General features: G+C 40.0%; 1 protein-coding gene across 4 annotated transcripts in view; it reads right to left on the minus strand.

Annotated features, from left to right (window-relative positions):
* Nucleotides 1-16,888, minus strand: part of ATAD2B (ATPase family AAA domain containing 2B) — a 143,690-nt gene that overhangs the window by 59,770 nt on the left and 67,032 nt on the right. For all 4 annotated transcript variants that reach the window (XM_060186643.1, XM_060186642.1, XM_060186645.1 and 1 more), the window contains exons 15-18: nt 14,229-14,319; nt 6,863-7,174; nt 5,727-5,862; nt 2,156-2,342 (exon numbers count right to left, since the gene is read on the minus strand). In XM_060186643.1, coding sequence (XP_060042626.1) covers nt 2,156-2,342; nt 5,727-5,862; nt 6,863-7,174; nt 14,229-14,319 — 726 coding nt within the window. The remainder of the gene's footprint in view (nt 1-2,155; nt 2,343-5,726; nt 5,863-6,862; nt 7,175-14,228; nt 14,320-16,888) is intronic.

Genomic DNA, 16,888 nt, shown 5'->3' on the forward strand with positions numbered 1-16,888 from the left:
AGAGATGTTACACATCCACCAGTGACTGTATTTTACTATCAGCTGTAAACCATTAATCCCCAATTCAGGGGGCAAGTTCCTCTTTTCTAATGCTTTGAAACAGTTTATGATCTAAATGATCTTATCCTACAAGATTAAAAAAAAAAAAATCACTCGTGAAGTTGCCAACTTTTAGTGCTTTTCTGACACTTGCTCAATGGCTTCTTCTGTGGCTAACCTCTTGGATTTTCTCTCTTTTGGAGTCAATTCTACAGGAGCAGTGAGATTTAAGTATCCCTGAGGAGGAAGTTATCTATGCCTACAAACTGCAATAGTTCTGTCTCACTACAGAGGAAAGTTCTGACAAAGTGTGTAAAGCAACACTACTGAATCACGCTCACAGTCACGTGAGTTAAACGTAAGCAGGATGCGCTCCAGGGGGTGGTGCAGCAGGAAAAGTGCTGGCACAGCTTCAGACCCTGGCAGCACACGTACTCAAGTGATGTCTGCTTCTTTTTCTCTCCTACCTCTCTCACTACTAAATAGATAAAAGGAAGGAAGGAAGAAGGAAGGAAGGAAGGAAGGAAGGAAGGAAGGAAGGAAGGAAGGAAGGAAGGATGGATGGATGGATCTTGGCAGCCTGGGAGGTGGCTCAGTGGATGAAGAAATGGACTCTCAAGGATGACTTCTTGATACTGAATCCTGCCATTTCCGGTGCCGGTGATGCTCTGGGTTGCTCCCCCCCCTCAAATAAATAAATAAATAAATAACTTGGGGTCTCTTGCAAGTAAGTCCTCTGTCCCTTATTATTTAAGAAAAAAGACGACGGCGACAACGACGCTCCAGGTCATGAAGTTCTGAAAATACAACTTTATGAGCAGTGAAATGCTATGACGATGCTCATACCTAGGAAACTGCAAACACAACTTTAGTTAGACTGACATTATCAACTGTCTAAAATGGAGGATTAGAGTGACAAGATTCGAGCATAATTGAGGCACAGCACAGGATCAATCCCAGGCGTCACCATATGCCAGATAAGAAGTGCCCTGGTTTGTTTTACTCTCTCTCCCGTGCGTGCGTGCGTGCGTGCGTGCGTGCGTGTGTGCGCATGTGTGTGAAAACTTATTACAAGGTACAGTATGGTTTTCTGTGTGGTTATCTGAAATGGCACTGGAAAAACATTGTGTTATGCCCTTTAATGTTATCACTTTGTGGTCTAGTTGCTAAAATGCTAAATACTAAATTAGAAAGTGGCATTCCTCTAATCCATCAGAAACAATACCCACACACTCAGTGAGCACTTACATTGAGGTGGACACTACGTAAGAGACACAGAAATGGGGGACACATGGTCTGTTGGCCCAGAACACTTATGTCCCTCCCTCATCCCCAGTTACAACATGACACAGTGAGAATAAATTCAATGTTGTAAACCCCCCCAAACATAAACAGACCCAATAGAACTTTGCTTCAGAAATCAGGATATACGAAATAGTTGAAAAATCAAACATCAAACACACTCGATGATAGATAGAAAGTCTCTGCTTTTATGACTGCTATCATTTTTCTATGTTCATTTTAAATCCTGCATTTCAACCTGAATCTCCATTTCCCTTTCCATACAAAAGCTTTAAGTAAAGACAGAATCTAAAAAGATTCTGAAACCATGGTTTGGGTGAGGGGAAGAGATTGGAGTATAGTTGGAAAAGCTTTGGGGGAAAATGGCTAGAAAAAGGCAATGGAACCCCCTTTTCTATAATACTTAATAAAACTTGAGAACAAGAAGTAAGGTTTTCAGAAAATGGTCATAACAACAATGGGGGGTAGGGGTGGCTCAACCCATCCTAGCACAGAACTGCAATCCTCAAGGGTCAGGGGTTCAATTCCCAGCACCATCTTATGCCAGGGCTGAGCAATGTTCTCAATCTCTCTCTCTCTCTCTCTCGCTCTCGCTCTCACTCTTTCTAGCTCTTTCTCTCTCTCTTTCTCCTTTTTTTAAATGGTATACAGCACATCACAAGGACTATTGACCTTATTATTAGAATGCTAAATGGATAACCAACAAAAAGCTAATATTCAATTATCACTATCTGATTTTTAAAAATACATCTAGAGCGAATATAGATTGAGGCGGTGAGAAAGTCAGAAGTAGCCTGATATGGCACCAACATACCTGTGCACACGATTCTTCAGGTGTTTTGGCACTAACTGAATAAAGTGCTGGGAGATCGAGCCGATGCACAGAGAACTTCTCTAGAGTGTGCAAAAGTGCTGGAGCGAGGTGAGAAGTCTGACCTGAGCCTCGTTCTCCAGAGAGCAATAGCCTTGGCCTGTAAGAGGTTGGCTGATGATATGGTGACCTGAAATAAATGCAAAAGAAATGAAAACTTCACAACCATAATTCTGAAAACCAGTATAAAACTAGGCAACATATTTACATTTAAACAATGTAATTCCTGTGGAAATACAAAGCATAATATGGTTATGCAAAGAGTCTCTTCATGTCTGAGGCTCCAAATTCCCAGTTTTTTTTTTTATTTCTTTATTGGGGAATTAATGTTTTACATTCGACAGCAAATACAATAGTTTGTACATGCATAACATTTCCCAGTTTTCCATATAACAATACAACCCCCACTAGGTCCTCTGTCATCCTTCTTGGACCAATTTTAATTCCTTGTATTACCATAAACCAGAGCTGAGCAGTGTTCTGGTAAATATATAGATATAAAACTTTGTGCTTTCTTACTTTTTACACATTGAATTACTTTTCACTCACTAGTATGTTTTCACCACAAAGGTTATCACTGGGGCTCTGTGTCTATATATTCTAACAATGCTGATGGCCTCTTTTCTTTTTGTTTTTCCTTTTTTTTGCTGGTAGAAGGTGAGAGACAGAGAAAACGAAAAACATCTGCAGCACTGGCCCACGGCTAATGGAGTTTCCCCTGCAGGTGGGGACTTGGCACTTGAACCAATGTATCCAAACACGGTAACTCTTGTGCGTACTCCGCAAGTAAGCTCCTCCCCAGCCCGTTTCACTTACTAGTCTTAAAATGCTGATGTCAGTGTATACTACTCCATTCAAAAAATTAAGTGAGAGTATGTGGGTGCTCATACTATTTTAATTTTTTCTTTTTCTCTCTTTTTCATCATAATCAAGGCAACACCACTCAAGAATGACTTTAAGAGGATGGAGGGAGAGAGAGGGAGAGAAGGAGAGGGGGGAAGAGAGAGGGGGAGGGGGGAGAGAAAGGGAGAAGGGGGAAAGGGAGAGAGGGGAGAGAAAGAGTGAGAGAGAGAGAGAGAGGGAGAAGAGAGGGAGAGAGAGAAAGGGAGAGAGACAGAGAAGGAGAGGACAACCACAGCACCAAAGCCTCCTCCAGGGCCGTAGGAGCAAAGCTCAAACAAGGGCTGCAAAAATGGAAAAGCACCTTGCTATCCAAGATATAGGAACTGTGGAAGCTAAAAGGAGTGACAGGATAGATTTTGAAAGCACATCAAAATATTTCCTGATTATCAATATAGAAAGAAATGGGATCTATTCACGACTATAAAAATATACTGCAAAAGGTAACGCACGCTCAACGGCCCTAGCTCTATGGCATTCCGGAGTAAGCCCTAAGCCTGGGTGGTCTTAGCTCTGCTTCCTCGATGTAATCACGAGTTGTGTTTGTCCCAAAAGCAAGAACTGCCAAGTGCCGACTGCATTATGACCATGCTGACGGCTCTTGTATGTCTCAAATCCATGTGCCGACTGCATTATGACCATGCTGACAGCTCTAGTATGTCTCAAATCCATGTGCCGACTACATTATGACCATGCTAACTGCTATTATATATCTCAAATCCAAATGACAAAAATTGTCAACAAAACACATTCACTCTGAAATACACATACACAGAAGTTAACCAGCTGAGAAAATAATATATATGTCATTTGATTTATCCTTAGCCACCAATAAATAGGACTGCATATTACTAAACTATGCCTAAGAAAACATCCTTTCTGAACACAGAGGAATCTGTAGCAGAAGGAAACAATTTCTAATAAAATTGCTAGCTCTAAATAAAAAAAAGGCACTTTCCTTTAAAAAAAAAAAATCAGAAAAAATATTTGTCTTAATTTAAAAATGAAAAAATAAGGATTATCAAAGCAAGTAATCAAATTAGCACTTTACCACAACTAAAATGGGGAGGAGAACTTCTTTTTTAAAATATTTTATTTATCTTTGGATAGAGAGAAGAGAGAAGAGGGAAGGGGAGATAGGGAGCGAGAGAACCCTATATTACTCCAACATTCATGAAGCTTCCCTGCCACAGGTGGGGAGGGGGGGCCTTGAACCCAGATCCTTGCACACTGTATTATGTGCGCTCAACCAGTCAACCAGTTATGCTATCGCCTAAAGGCAGTGGGAAAAAAGCCTTCTATTCAAGTCTCTAAGAAAAAAAAGTAAATCTAAAGAATTACTCGAAAATAAACCCAAGCCTGCCTCTTCTAATAAAAATGTTACTAGGCCTGACTGTAACATTAGGGTACTTTAACTGTCTTGCTGGCTTTGTAGATGCAAGTGATGATGCCGTTTATATTTGAAAACTATCTGGTCTCTTAATTTTAAAATGTATATGCACTGAAACTTTTACCAATTAAAGAATAAAAAGCAAAATTGATAAAAAGCAAATGCATATGGAAAACCCATAAAATTTAAGCTAGGGAAGTATCAACTTATGAAGTTTTGAAGAACTAAAGTTATTTGTTTAATTACTGGGCAATTTTTAACTCACAATCTTTTTTTTTTTCCTCCAGGGTTATCAATGGGGCTTGGAAAGCCTGCACTACCAATCTACTACTCCTGTGGCCATTTTTTTTTCAATAAGGACAGAAAGAGGTTGAGAGGGGGAGGGGGAGAGACACCTGCAGACCTGCTTCACCACGTACGAAGCAAACTTCCACCCCTACAGGAAGGGAACTGGGGGCAGCAGGTTAAGCGCACATGGCACGAAGCACAAAGACCAGCATAAGGATCCTGGTTCGGGCCCCCAGCTTCCCACCTGTAGGGGGGTTGCTTCACAGGCAGTGAAGCAGGTCTTCAGGTGTCTATCTTTCTCTCCCCCCTCAGTCTTCCCCCTTCTCTGTTCTATCCAACAACAATGACAGCAATAACAACAATAATAGTAACAACCACAAAGATAAACAACAGGGCAACAAAAAGGGGGGGGGGGAAGAAGTTGACAGGGGGAGAGGGAGAGGGGAGAGGGAGGAAGAGACACCTGCAGACCTGCTTCACCACTTAGGAAGCAAACCTCCACCCCCACAGGAGGGGAACTGGGGGCTCAAACCAGGGTCCATCCACGCCGCCGTGGGTTCTGTACTGTGTGCACTTACCTGGCTGCAGGACCACCCGGCCCCCTTCACAATATCTTTAGTACCATTTGAGTCCTCTAAATAATCATCTGAAACTGAAGTTAAAGCACTTTCCAAAGTTTTTTTTAAAAAATAAATACTTTAGATCATGCTATTTCATTTCTTTCCACTGTAGTCCTAATAAAAAGCAATCAAAATCAGGGCTATGAGTTGACTTTTGAAAGGTAACTCTCCTATTCATCCTTTCAGAACCATGTCCAACCAGCACCCCCCCCCCAAATCCTCAAGGTTACAACCATAAGAAAAGTATGCCATAATTCTAAACATAAGTTAGAAAGAATTATTCTAAATTGAGAGAAATTTGATATAAACCACTTACATTGTAAAATGCAGATAGGTTTTATGTACAGCAGCAGCTGATGACTGTTTCTTTGGCGATCCTGAGTGACAACTGGTCTCAAAAATTGATAAAGCATTTTCATCTTCACTATCATCTAAAATTAGAGTTTCTATATCTGTTAAAAATATACATAAAGATAAAGGACCTAGGTTGGGAATCACAGTGTTTTCCAGACACTTATCACAGGCAGACAAGAAATTACCTACCTCTCAACAACTGTACTATAATTCATTTAACACCCCCCCCCATAAAGCAGTTTATAAAGATAATAAAATGTGTCACTTCACCAACCTGACTAGGCAGATAGCCTCACCAATGTGTCTTGGAACCCCACTTCCCCAGAGCCCTACCTCAGTAGGGAAAGACAGAAACAGGCTGGGGGTATGGATCAACCTGCCAATGCCCATGTCCAGTGAAGATGCAATTACAGAAGCCAGACCTCCCACCTTCTGCACCCCATAAAGATCTTTAGTCCATACTCCCAGTGGGATAAAGAATAGGGAAATTTCCAATGGAGAGGATGGGACAAGAAACTCTGCTGGTGGGAACTGTGTGGAATTGTACCCCTCTTATCCCACAATCTTGTCAATCATTATTAAATCACAAATAATAGATAAATAAATAAAATTTTTAAACGTCATTAAATATTACTAATGTACAAGATGGGAAAATTAGTTTTAAAAAGAAATGACATTAATTAATATGCTATCTATCAAATAGTACAGATTAACTATGCAAAATGAAAACTCAGTATTTTGAATGATTTATAAATGGTACATTAAAAACAGCTTAAGTGTTATAAAGTGTAATTTGGAAAATGAACAAACAATTAAGAAGTCTGGAAAAGAACCGGCACCTATAAAATACCATTCTACTAACTAAAATTCTCTAAGCTGATTTTGATCAAACTCAGTACGTGCAAAATGTCTAGTTTAATTAATAAGGTACTTGTATTACGAATAGTTCTTACAAAAACAACAAGAGGTCAGGGTAAAATGTGAACAGTAAGTAATCACCATATGCTAAGGGTCATAGCTGACCTGAAACGCATGCTATGGAAATTCACATCTACTTACGCCTTTCACTTTAACAATATGAAAAAGTGATTCACATACCTTCCTTCTTGTCACTCTGGCTGATTTCAGCATGAGGAAATACTTTCTGTAGGACTGCTAGAATGTTGTTGAAACTTCTTTCCAGCAGAGGCCTTATGATGGGAGATAGTGCGTGTCCCGAAGACATAACAGCACGCTGGGAAGCAGGCACTATATTCTGCATCGCACGGTAAAAATCCTGGGCGTTGAGCACTATTGATGAAACATCTAGCTGCAGTTTGTGGCTGCTAGCATAGATCTGAGGATAACGCCTCCGCAGAGCAATAAGGGCAGCTTCAGTGCACAGGGCCTTGATGTCAGCTCCACAATAGCCTAGTACACAAAAGGAATAGGACGCAATAATGCTGAGTTCATTGTTCCAAGTACCTTATGTTTTGCTAGAAAAACAACTGTCGCTAAGTCATAATCAATAATAAATAATTACATAGAATTTCATCAGCAAAATAAAAACTGGCCATTGTAGATAGCCTGATAATGATCTTACCAATAAAAATAAAAAATGATTTGGACATTTTGATATTTTAATGAGAACCATACAAACTAGTGACACTAATACAAATAAGTCATGGATTATGTGTACAACATTTTCTAAGAAAGGGTTTCTTTTTTTTTTTTTAATATCAACTCATCATCAGAATTCCAGATCATTTATTCAGTCCTCATGATATTACATTTACCACTACATTTTTTCTAGTATTACTAACTTCCCGACAAACTACAAAGGAGCACATAAGCAGCAACTTCAACACGGAACTATCCTGCTATCAATTCTGAGTGCAACCCAAAGCAAGTTAATATCCAATTATCACAAAAATGAAACTTTAAAATTGTCAATACCCCTGGAACATGATGGCAGCAGAGGACCTAGTGGGGGTTGTATTGTTATGTGGAAATGTTAAACATGTACAAACTATATATTTACTGTCGACTGTAAACCCTCAAGAGAGAAATTAAAAAAAAAAAAAAAAGGTCAGTACTTGTGAAACTATCAACATTAAAGGATATAAGAATTCTTTGATTTTTTCCGCATTAACTTCCCTTTTATGTGTATTTTGTTCTTTAAGTTGTTATGTACAGATTATTTATTGGATAAATACAGAGAGAAATCAAGAGGGAAGAGGAAGTTAGAAAAAAAATGAGAGAGAAAGAGAGGCACCTGTATCACTGTCTCAACACCCATGAAGACCCCGCCCGCCGCCACAGGTGAGGAGGAGGGAAACTCGCCCAGGTCCTTGCATGTGGTGACATGTATTTTCACCAGGATGTACCACCACTTGTCCCCTATATTTATGCTACCTTAAATTTACTGAAAATTTTAGTTATAAGAACTACATTGCTTTGGAGTTTCATTTTTTAGCCATAATGAACCATGAGTTTTAACTTCATCTTCAGGGAACTGGGGACAGGAACTAGCATAATGGTTATGCAAAGAGACTGTCAGATCTGAGGCTCCACATTCCCAGCACCACCATAAACCAGAACTGAAAGTGCTATAGTTTTAAAAAAATTTTACCCCAATAAAAAAAAAAGAGAAAAAAAAAATTTTAAAAAGAAGAAGAGGAAGAAGAAGAAGATGATGATGAAGTAATCCATCTGGACTATAAAAGTAAACCAACTAGCTGTGAGTAAACATATTAATTAAAATACACAGAAAATGTTGCATTCTTAAGCATTTCTTCAGAACCAGGGGCATGTTTATATGATCATTTAATTCATTTATAAAGAAATGACTCACTCAGAGAAAGTAAAGAGTAAGAATCCCATACTTAAATAATATAGACAATCAGAAATCTTTCAAAAGTATATATGAACTTCGGGGTGGATGGATATATACTGCAAAATCTTCCAGATATTTAAAAAAAAAAAAAAAAAAAAGCTCAGAAAAAAGGTACAATATATTATTTAACAACATCAGTAGTAACAATGCTTGTTCATTTTTCATAAGGTGTTAAAGATAATTTAAAGAATTATCAGCTTATGAAAAAAAGAATTATCAGCTTGTCTGTGGTCTGCTATTTTGACTTCCATTAAATAATGAAACAAAAAAGAGATAGTCCACCCCACAAAGAAACCTGGTGTATCAAAATTCCTAGAAATTTAATATCATAAATGCATACTGTAATTAAGTTTTACAAGTGACATACAAAAAGAAGTAGAAAGCAGAGAATTGACTGAATAATATACTGCCTTCACGACACTCTACAACAAAATTAAAAATATATCAGCACAGGGTAGATATGGTACCTGGTAGAGTGCATATATTATGGCGCACAAGGACCTGAGTCCAAGCCCCCAGCCCCCCACCTACTGGAGGGAAGCTCACCTGGTAGAATGCATACATTATAGTGCACAAGGACCAGGGTTCAAGCCCCCAGGGAGGAAGCTTCACAAGCAATGAAACAGAGCTGTAGGTATCTCTCTCACCTCTCCCTATCTCCCACTTCCGTGTAATTTCTGTCTCTATACATACATACATACATACATATATACATACATGATTTTAAGTAAAATATCAAATTTAAGGCCCACTGACGCATTCCATTACTCTAGCGTCCTTGTGAAAAGAGAAATATGACTAGGTTTGAGCTCATTGACCTAAAGTTCCTATTATCTGTGCACACGTTCTGGATATCAAAATTGTCTGAACACTTTAAAATCATATATGTTACACATGTACTCCGCTCCCAAAGATTTTATTTCAAGCAAAAGTTAATAAATCCACAACCTTTAAGAGGTCAGCTGTTGTGGGGTCAGACAGTGGCACACCTGGTACGGCACACACATTAGAGCGTGCAGGAACTGAGCTATTTAAGCCCCCAGTCCTTACCTGTGGGGGGAAAATCCTCTCTCTCTCCCCCTTCCCACCTCCCTCTGTGACTCTCCTTTCCTCTTCCCTATCAATTTCTGTCTCTATTCAAAATAAATAAAATATAAAGATCAACTGTCTTTGTATTTGTTCATCAAGACTGTACACTCCTTTGTTTAGTATAAATTTCACTGAATTAAACCCATTCGTGTTTAAAAAAAAAATGGGTCAAGCAGGTGGTAGTGCAGTGGGTTAAGCGCAGGTGGTGCAAAGCTCAAGGACCAGCATAAAGATCCCGGTTCAAGCCCCCGGCTCCCCACCTGCAGGGGAGTCGCTTCACAGGCGGTGAAGCAGGTCTGCAGGTGTCTCTCTTTCTCTCCCCCTCTCTGTCTTCCCCTCCTCTCTCCATTTCTCTCTGTCCTATCCAACAATAAACGACATCAATAATAACTACAACAACAAAACAAGGGCAACAAAAGGGAATAAATAAATATTTTTTTAAATGTTTGGGGTGGCCGGGCAGTAGTGCAGCAGCTTAAGCACATATGGCACAAAACACCAAGGACAGGTATAAGGATGCCTGTTCGAGCCCCCAGCTCTCCAACTGCAGGGAGGGGCGATGAAGCAGGTCTGCGGGTAACTGCTTTTCTCTCCCCCTCTCTTCCCCTCCTCTCTCGATTTCTCTCTGTCCTATCCAACAACAACAACATCAATGACAACAATAACAACAACGACAACAACAAGGGAAAGAAAATGGGGAAAATATGCCTCCAGGAGCAGTGGATTCATAGTGCAGGCACCGAGCCCTGCAATAATCCTGGAGGCAAATATATGTATTTGGATTCTTCAGGTTTTTCTATGTATACTATCATATCATCTGCAAATAGTGAGAGTTTGATTTCTTCGCTTCCAATCTGTATTCCTTTGATTCCCTTCTCTTGCCTGAGTGCTAAGGCAAAAACTTCCAATACTATGTTGAAGAGTAATGGTGATAAAGGACAGTCCTAAAAAAAAAAACAAAAACAAAAAAATAAAAAAATAAAAACAAAAAAAAATTTTTTTAATTAAAAAAAAAAAAAAAGGACAGTCCTGTCTAGTCCCTGATCTGAGGGGGAATGCTTTCAGCTTCTCCCTGTTGAGTATGATGTTGGCTGTATATGGACTCCACTATCTTAAGGAATGTTCCATCTACTTCCATTTTTGTAGTGTTTTGATCATGATTGGATGTTGGATTTTGTCAAAGACTTTCTCATGATATAGTCATGTGATTTTTGGCTTTGCTGTTACTGATGTGGTGATTGATTGACATAGATTGAACTAGTCTTGTATTCCTGGGATAAAGTACGAACTACAAAAGCTGGATAGGGGCAGAAGACTGGCACATTTCTGTGACAGCCCTTTTGGTCACTACCAGGCTACCCAGGCTACCCCATCATCCGGGTCCCTAGTCAGGGAATCCTGGGATTCACACATAGATAATGATGGGCCTAGACCTCTAATGTCCTTCTCTCCACCACTGCTGGCCATCTCCGTCATAAACACCGTCATAGATCCTCTTAGGAGCCTCTACAGGACCTTGCCCTCAATGCAGAACAAAGGTAGGGACTCCCAAAGGGAGGCTGGGTCAAAATACTCTGCCACTCGAGGAAGATGGGTCCTCAAGTGAGTGCAGCCTAGAATGTTCCTATCTATGAACATGGAATTCGAGCTCAGACCTACAGGAATGCAGAGGTTACACTGGCTCCGGTGATGAATATGACAGACATGGGGCCCAGAACAGACTGATGGGGTTTATAGTTAACGGTATTTATATACTTTTCCCATATCTGGGAGCCACTCTCTTCCCTGATCCAGCTTTCTAGTCCTATCTGCAATTCTGACACCACCTTGAGCCCACCTGCATGTTAGCTATTGGGATCAGGCAAGAATTAGTAGTCATGCCTCCTGGAATATACCTAAATACACCTAGTAGCTTTTTCCAAAGTGGAGACCCCAAATCTCATCTGCTCTATTCTTACCTTTAGGTTCCTGATTATTAATCAGTTTGTTCTGCTTTATATCTTAATGCTTTTCAGCCACCAAGTTGCAGATTCTATTATGATGCCAACCTGACTTCCCTGGCCAGACGACCTCACCAATGTGCCCTGGAACCCCACCTCTCGAGAGCCCTGCCCCACTAGGGAAAGATAGAAACAAGTTGGGAATATGGATCAACCTGCCAATGACCATGTCTAGCAGAGAAACAACTACAGAAGCCAGACCTTCCACCTTCTGCAACCCATAATGATCCTGGGTCCATATTCCCAGAAGTATAAAGAATAAGAAAACCTCCAATGGAGGGGATGGGATGTGGAACTCTGGTGGCGGGAACTGTGTGGAATTGTACCCCTCTTATCCTATAATCTTGTCGATCACTATTAAATTTTTTAAAAAGTGTCTGGTATACATAAAGTGGTATGTTCATAATGAATATAATGTTTCTTACTGCCCTGCTCCTGTCTGAAGACCTACATTTGATATTTTAACTGTGAGTTTATTTCTTAAATAGAACAGATGTCATGTTTAAAATCAGAAGTAATTTAATTATAACAGATTTTTATGTCACTCTCCAGTAAGGGGTGTGGGTGAGTGTTTCTCGGTGTGTGGGTGTATACATATATATATATATGCATATTCTAGACCACCACCACCACCACCACCACCACCCAGAAGAAAGCAAAAGAGGCTTAACTGTCCTTGAAAATTATAACCTTAGGGGTCCCGTGGTGGCGTGCTTGGTGGAAGGCACACTTTATCAAGAGCAAGGATCCAGGTTCAAGCCCCTGGTCCTCTCCTGTAGCAGGAAAGCTTCATGAGTACTAAGCAGGTCTCTCTCTCCCTCTCTATCTTCCCCTACCTTCTCAATTTCTCTCTGACCTTCTAATTTAAAAAAAGGAAGAGGAAAAAAAAGGGGGGGGAAGCAAAATGAAATCGTATCTTAATTTTCTTAACTTAAGAGACTGATTAAAATAAACAAATCACCTAGAAAGGTGGGGAAACTATCCTCTCGATGTAAAGGGAAGTTAAGATCCTAATACTTAGAATGAGAAAATAGTGTATAATAAATATTCCAGGTCACAGGATAATAGCTACTTTTCAGGGAATTTCCAAAATTATAGAGACTCATGTTTATTTTGGTTAAGGCCCATTCTGTGGCAAATTCACACAGGATTCTACAACAGTTTCCCACCCAGCATGAGCTGTACTACAATATTATGAAAGTAGCAAGAAATAAAGGGGCCAAATTTCAAAAGGGGGGAAAGACTGTTTTGTTTTTCTATTTAACAAATACCACCCTCTCCCATAAAGCATAAGGCTTTGCAAAGGTCACGCCAAGTTTACACGAAGTGGGCTGGCACACGCTCTCTTATGCCGGGCAAAGCTTAAACTGGAGTAATGCTACAGAGACTTATGTTTTCTCCTCACCAGAAGATGTCGTGGTCTTTGTGGTTCAAAAGCTGAGGGGTGCTGCTTCAGAGATGAAGGTCCCTGTGGATGAAGAGGATAGTTTGGATGTAGCTAACTGAATGGACTAATGTTCTGTTTAAGTTTTAACTATTTGACAGTGGATCAGAAATATTTTTTTAAGTGGTGTCTTTGCTTTTGTTTGTAACTTTTGGTAACTTTAAAGTTCCCAAGTAGATTGTTGTTAGGAGACTTCTTTTGGGAATTCCTTCGCAATGCCTAAAAATTCTGGAGAAATTTTTTGTAATTCATATTTGAAAAGATAAAAAGGGATGGTCCAGAAGGTAGTGAAGTGGATAAAGCATTGGACTCTCAAGCATGAGGTCCTCAAGCCAATACCCTGCAGCACATGTCCTCTCTCTCTCTCTCTCTGTTTCTCTCTCTCTCCTATATTTCACATTAATGAGTAAAATTAAAAAAAAAAGAATGAAAGAAAAAAGACAAAAAGAGAAAAAGAGGATACAATGCCTGCGTGAACATTCAACTGTGTGAGACCTAGTTCATGACTGCAGATCTAGGTAGAGCCACGTCCCTGAATCACTCGCCTGTGGGTGTGCATCGTGTGTGTGCAGAAAATACCTCTCACCAGACTTCTAGGACAGCACTGTTCACTCAGTTTGTTAATAAATATTCGAGTCTGTAAATCACTTAACATTAAATCGGGACAGTTTACATTCGGGGAAATATGAGGACATAACATCAAATATTTTCTTGAAGATTCTTCTCATCCCACTTCTTTCTAGACTCCAGGCATGAAATAAGCCCACTATGTTTCTTTCTATTTCTAGTAACATACTAGAGTGGGACGAATTCCTATATGGAGACTCTAGTCTTCTGAAAAGCCAGCATTCTATGAATGCCATGTAACTACTGAGTTTTGGTGACCAAACTAAATTTAGAAGAGTTCAAACTTCAAAGGAAACAGTCATGATATTTTTTCTATTTAATGCATCTACCATGGAGAGACAAAGCATACTCATTCACATTGCAGAGAGGAAGAGCAAGGGAAGGTGACATTGATAATGGCACTCAAAGAATTCAAATCGTGGTACTCACCAACACATTTCTCAGCCAATTCACCTAAAAAATCATCAGACAATTTTGGATTCCAATCCCTGGTGTGGATCTGTAAAATGTGTTTTCTTGCCTACAAGGGAAATCACAGATAAAAAAAAAAAAAAAAAAAAAACTTTACCTAGAAAGAAAAGCACAAATAAATATAATCTCAGGCCTGGGACACAGAATATAGTTAGAAAAATAACTTTCATGCCTGAGGTACTGAGGTCCCCGATTCAATCCCCATCACCACCAGAAGCCAGAGTGAGCAGTACTCTGATAAATGTATAAACAAACAGTATGTGGGGCTAGGTGGTGGCACACATGGTTAAGCACACACCTTACAGTGCATAGGGACCTGGGTTCAAGACCCTGGTTCCCTCCTGCAGGGGGGAAGGTTTCACAAGTACTGAGGCAGGGTTGCTGGTGTCTATCTGTCTCTTCCCTTGTCTGTCTTCCCCTCCCCTCTCAACTTCTCTCTGTCTCTATCCAATAATATAAATAAATAAACATGTTATTTAAAAAAAACAGTATGACATCAACCTCTCAAATGCATTAGCTGGAACAAACCTGCAGATGACTCACAGCTCAGAAAAGTGCAAGTTTATTTCTAAAGCAATCTAAACACTGTGGCTTCCTAGTCAATTATAATTTCCATGTTAAGTTTGATATACATAGAAGAGATTTTTGTTTCTGTTACGTAAGTGAAGACACTCCAATTATGAAAGGAATGGAAAAGAATGACTAAGTGACTGATTGATTATGAAATAATATGCAATGACCCAGAGTTCCACTTCAAAGAGTACTGGGGCAAGACATACTGCTGAGAGGCCTCCCAGGACCAATTTTTTCATCTTTATGTAGGAAGGGTGGGGAGAACCAAACCCATAGCACTTTACTAGCCACCGAAATTCCCAAGTCCTCCCCAGGGTGCTCCCGTGTGATGCAAGGGCTCAAACTCAGGGCCTTGCACAAAAAAAAAAAAAAAAACATTTCCTCATTCTACAGTGTAAGTAGGAAACTTTTTAGAGAAATGAAATTAATTACTGTGAGGTCAAAAGTTATTGTCAGATCTGTAAGACATTTAAGTACTGGTTGTCTATAAAGAATAATCAAGCCACCCTAATCATAAAAATAAGGCAGATGGTAAAAAACATTTTATTTATTATGAAATATTTCTTTATGTACTTTAGCTTATCTGACATGCAAAGCAGTAAATAGTATGATGTCCCTAATCATTTGGAACATTAGGGACATTAGAGATGTCCCTAATGGAAAATAGCTTTCTCTACTATGAAAGTCAAAAGCAATTTCAAGCCCCTCATTTTTCAGGACTCACAACTATAATGCTTATACTAACCATAGTGTTAATACTAGCATAGGAAAAAAAAAGAAATTAAGGACCACTGTATAAAGAAGACATGTGTTATTCTATGCCAATAAAAAGGTAAAATTGGGGGGTCGGGAGGTAGCGCAGCGGGTAAGAGCAGGTGGCGCAAAGCACAAGGACCGGCAGAAGGACCCGGGTTCGAGCCCCCGGCTCCCCGCCTACAGGGGAGTCGCTTCACAGGTGGAGAAGCAGGTCTGCAGGTGTCTTTCTTTCCTCCTCTCTCCGTTTCTCTCTGTCCTATCCAACAATGACAACATCAATGACAACGATAATGATAACCACAACAATGGAAAAACAACCGGGGCAACAAAGGGGGAAAAATGGCCTCCAGGAGCGGTGAATTCATGGTGCAGGCAGCGAGCCCTGGCGATAACTGTGGAGGCAAAAAAAAAACAACTGTTGTTTGGTCAAACAGCAAGCATGAGGGCTGTTGGAAGTAGCTCATGTGATAGGCATAGTGTTCTGCTTTGCCAAGCCTGTATCCAGGTTTGTGTCCAGTTCCCACTACAACAAAGAAAGCTTTGGTGCTATGGTCTCTTTCACTTTCTCTTCTCCTGATCAGATCGATGGGTTTACACTTGATAGTATTTATATATCTGGGAGCCACTCTCTTCCCTGATCCAGCTTTCTAGTCCTCTTTCCAACCATGACACCATCTCCCCAGAGAGTTCCTTTAGCCCACCTGCATGTTAGCTGACAGGCTCAGGCAAAAATTAGTAGTCATGCCTCTTGGAATATGCCTAAATAGACCTAGTAGCTTTTGCCAAAGTGAAGATCCCAAATCTCATCTGCTCTATTCTGTCAACATCCATGTCTAGCAGAGAAGCAATTACAGAAGCCAGACCTTCCAGCTTCTGCACCCTATAATGATCCTGAGTCCATACTTCAAGAGGGATAAAGAATAAGAAAGCTTCCAGGGAGTCGGGAGATAGTGCAATGGGTTAAGCGCACATGGTGTGAAGCACAAGGACCGGCATAAGTATCCCGGTTCCAGCCCCCAGTTCCCCACCTTTAGGGAAGTCTCTTCACAGGTGGTGAAGCAGGTCTGTAGGTGTCTTTCTCTCCCCCTCTCTCCATTTCTGTCTTATCCAACAACAACCACATCAATAACAACAACAATAATAACTACAACAACAATAAAAAAACAAGGGCAACAAAAGGGAAAATAAGTAAAAAACTTCACTAAAATATTAAAAAAGAAAGAAAGAAAGAAAGAAAGAAAGAAAGAAAGAAAGAAAGAAAGAAAGAAAGAAAGAAAGTTTCCAATGAA

The sequence above is a fragment of the Erinaceus europaeus genome, chromosome 3 (genome assembly GCF_950295315.1).
Source record: "Erinaceus europaeus chromosome 3, mEriEur2.1, whole genome shotgun sequence".
Lineage (NCBI taxonomy): Eukaryota > Metazoa > Chordata > Mammalia > Eulipotyphla > Erinaceidae > Erinaceus > Erinaceus europaeus.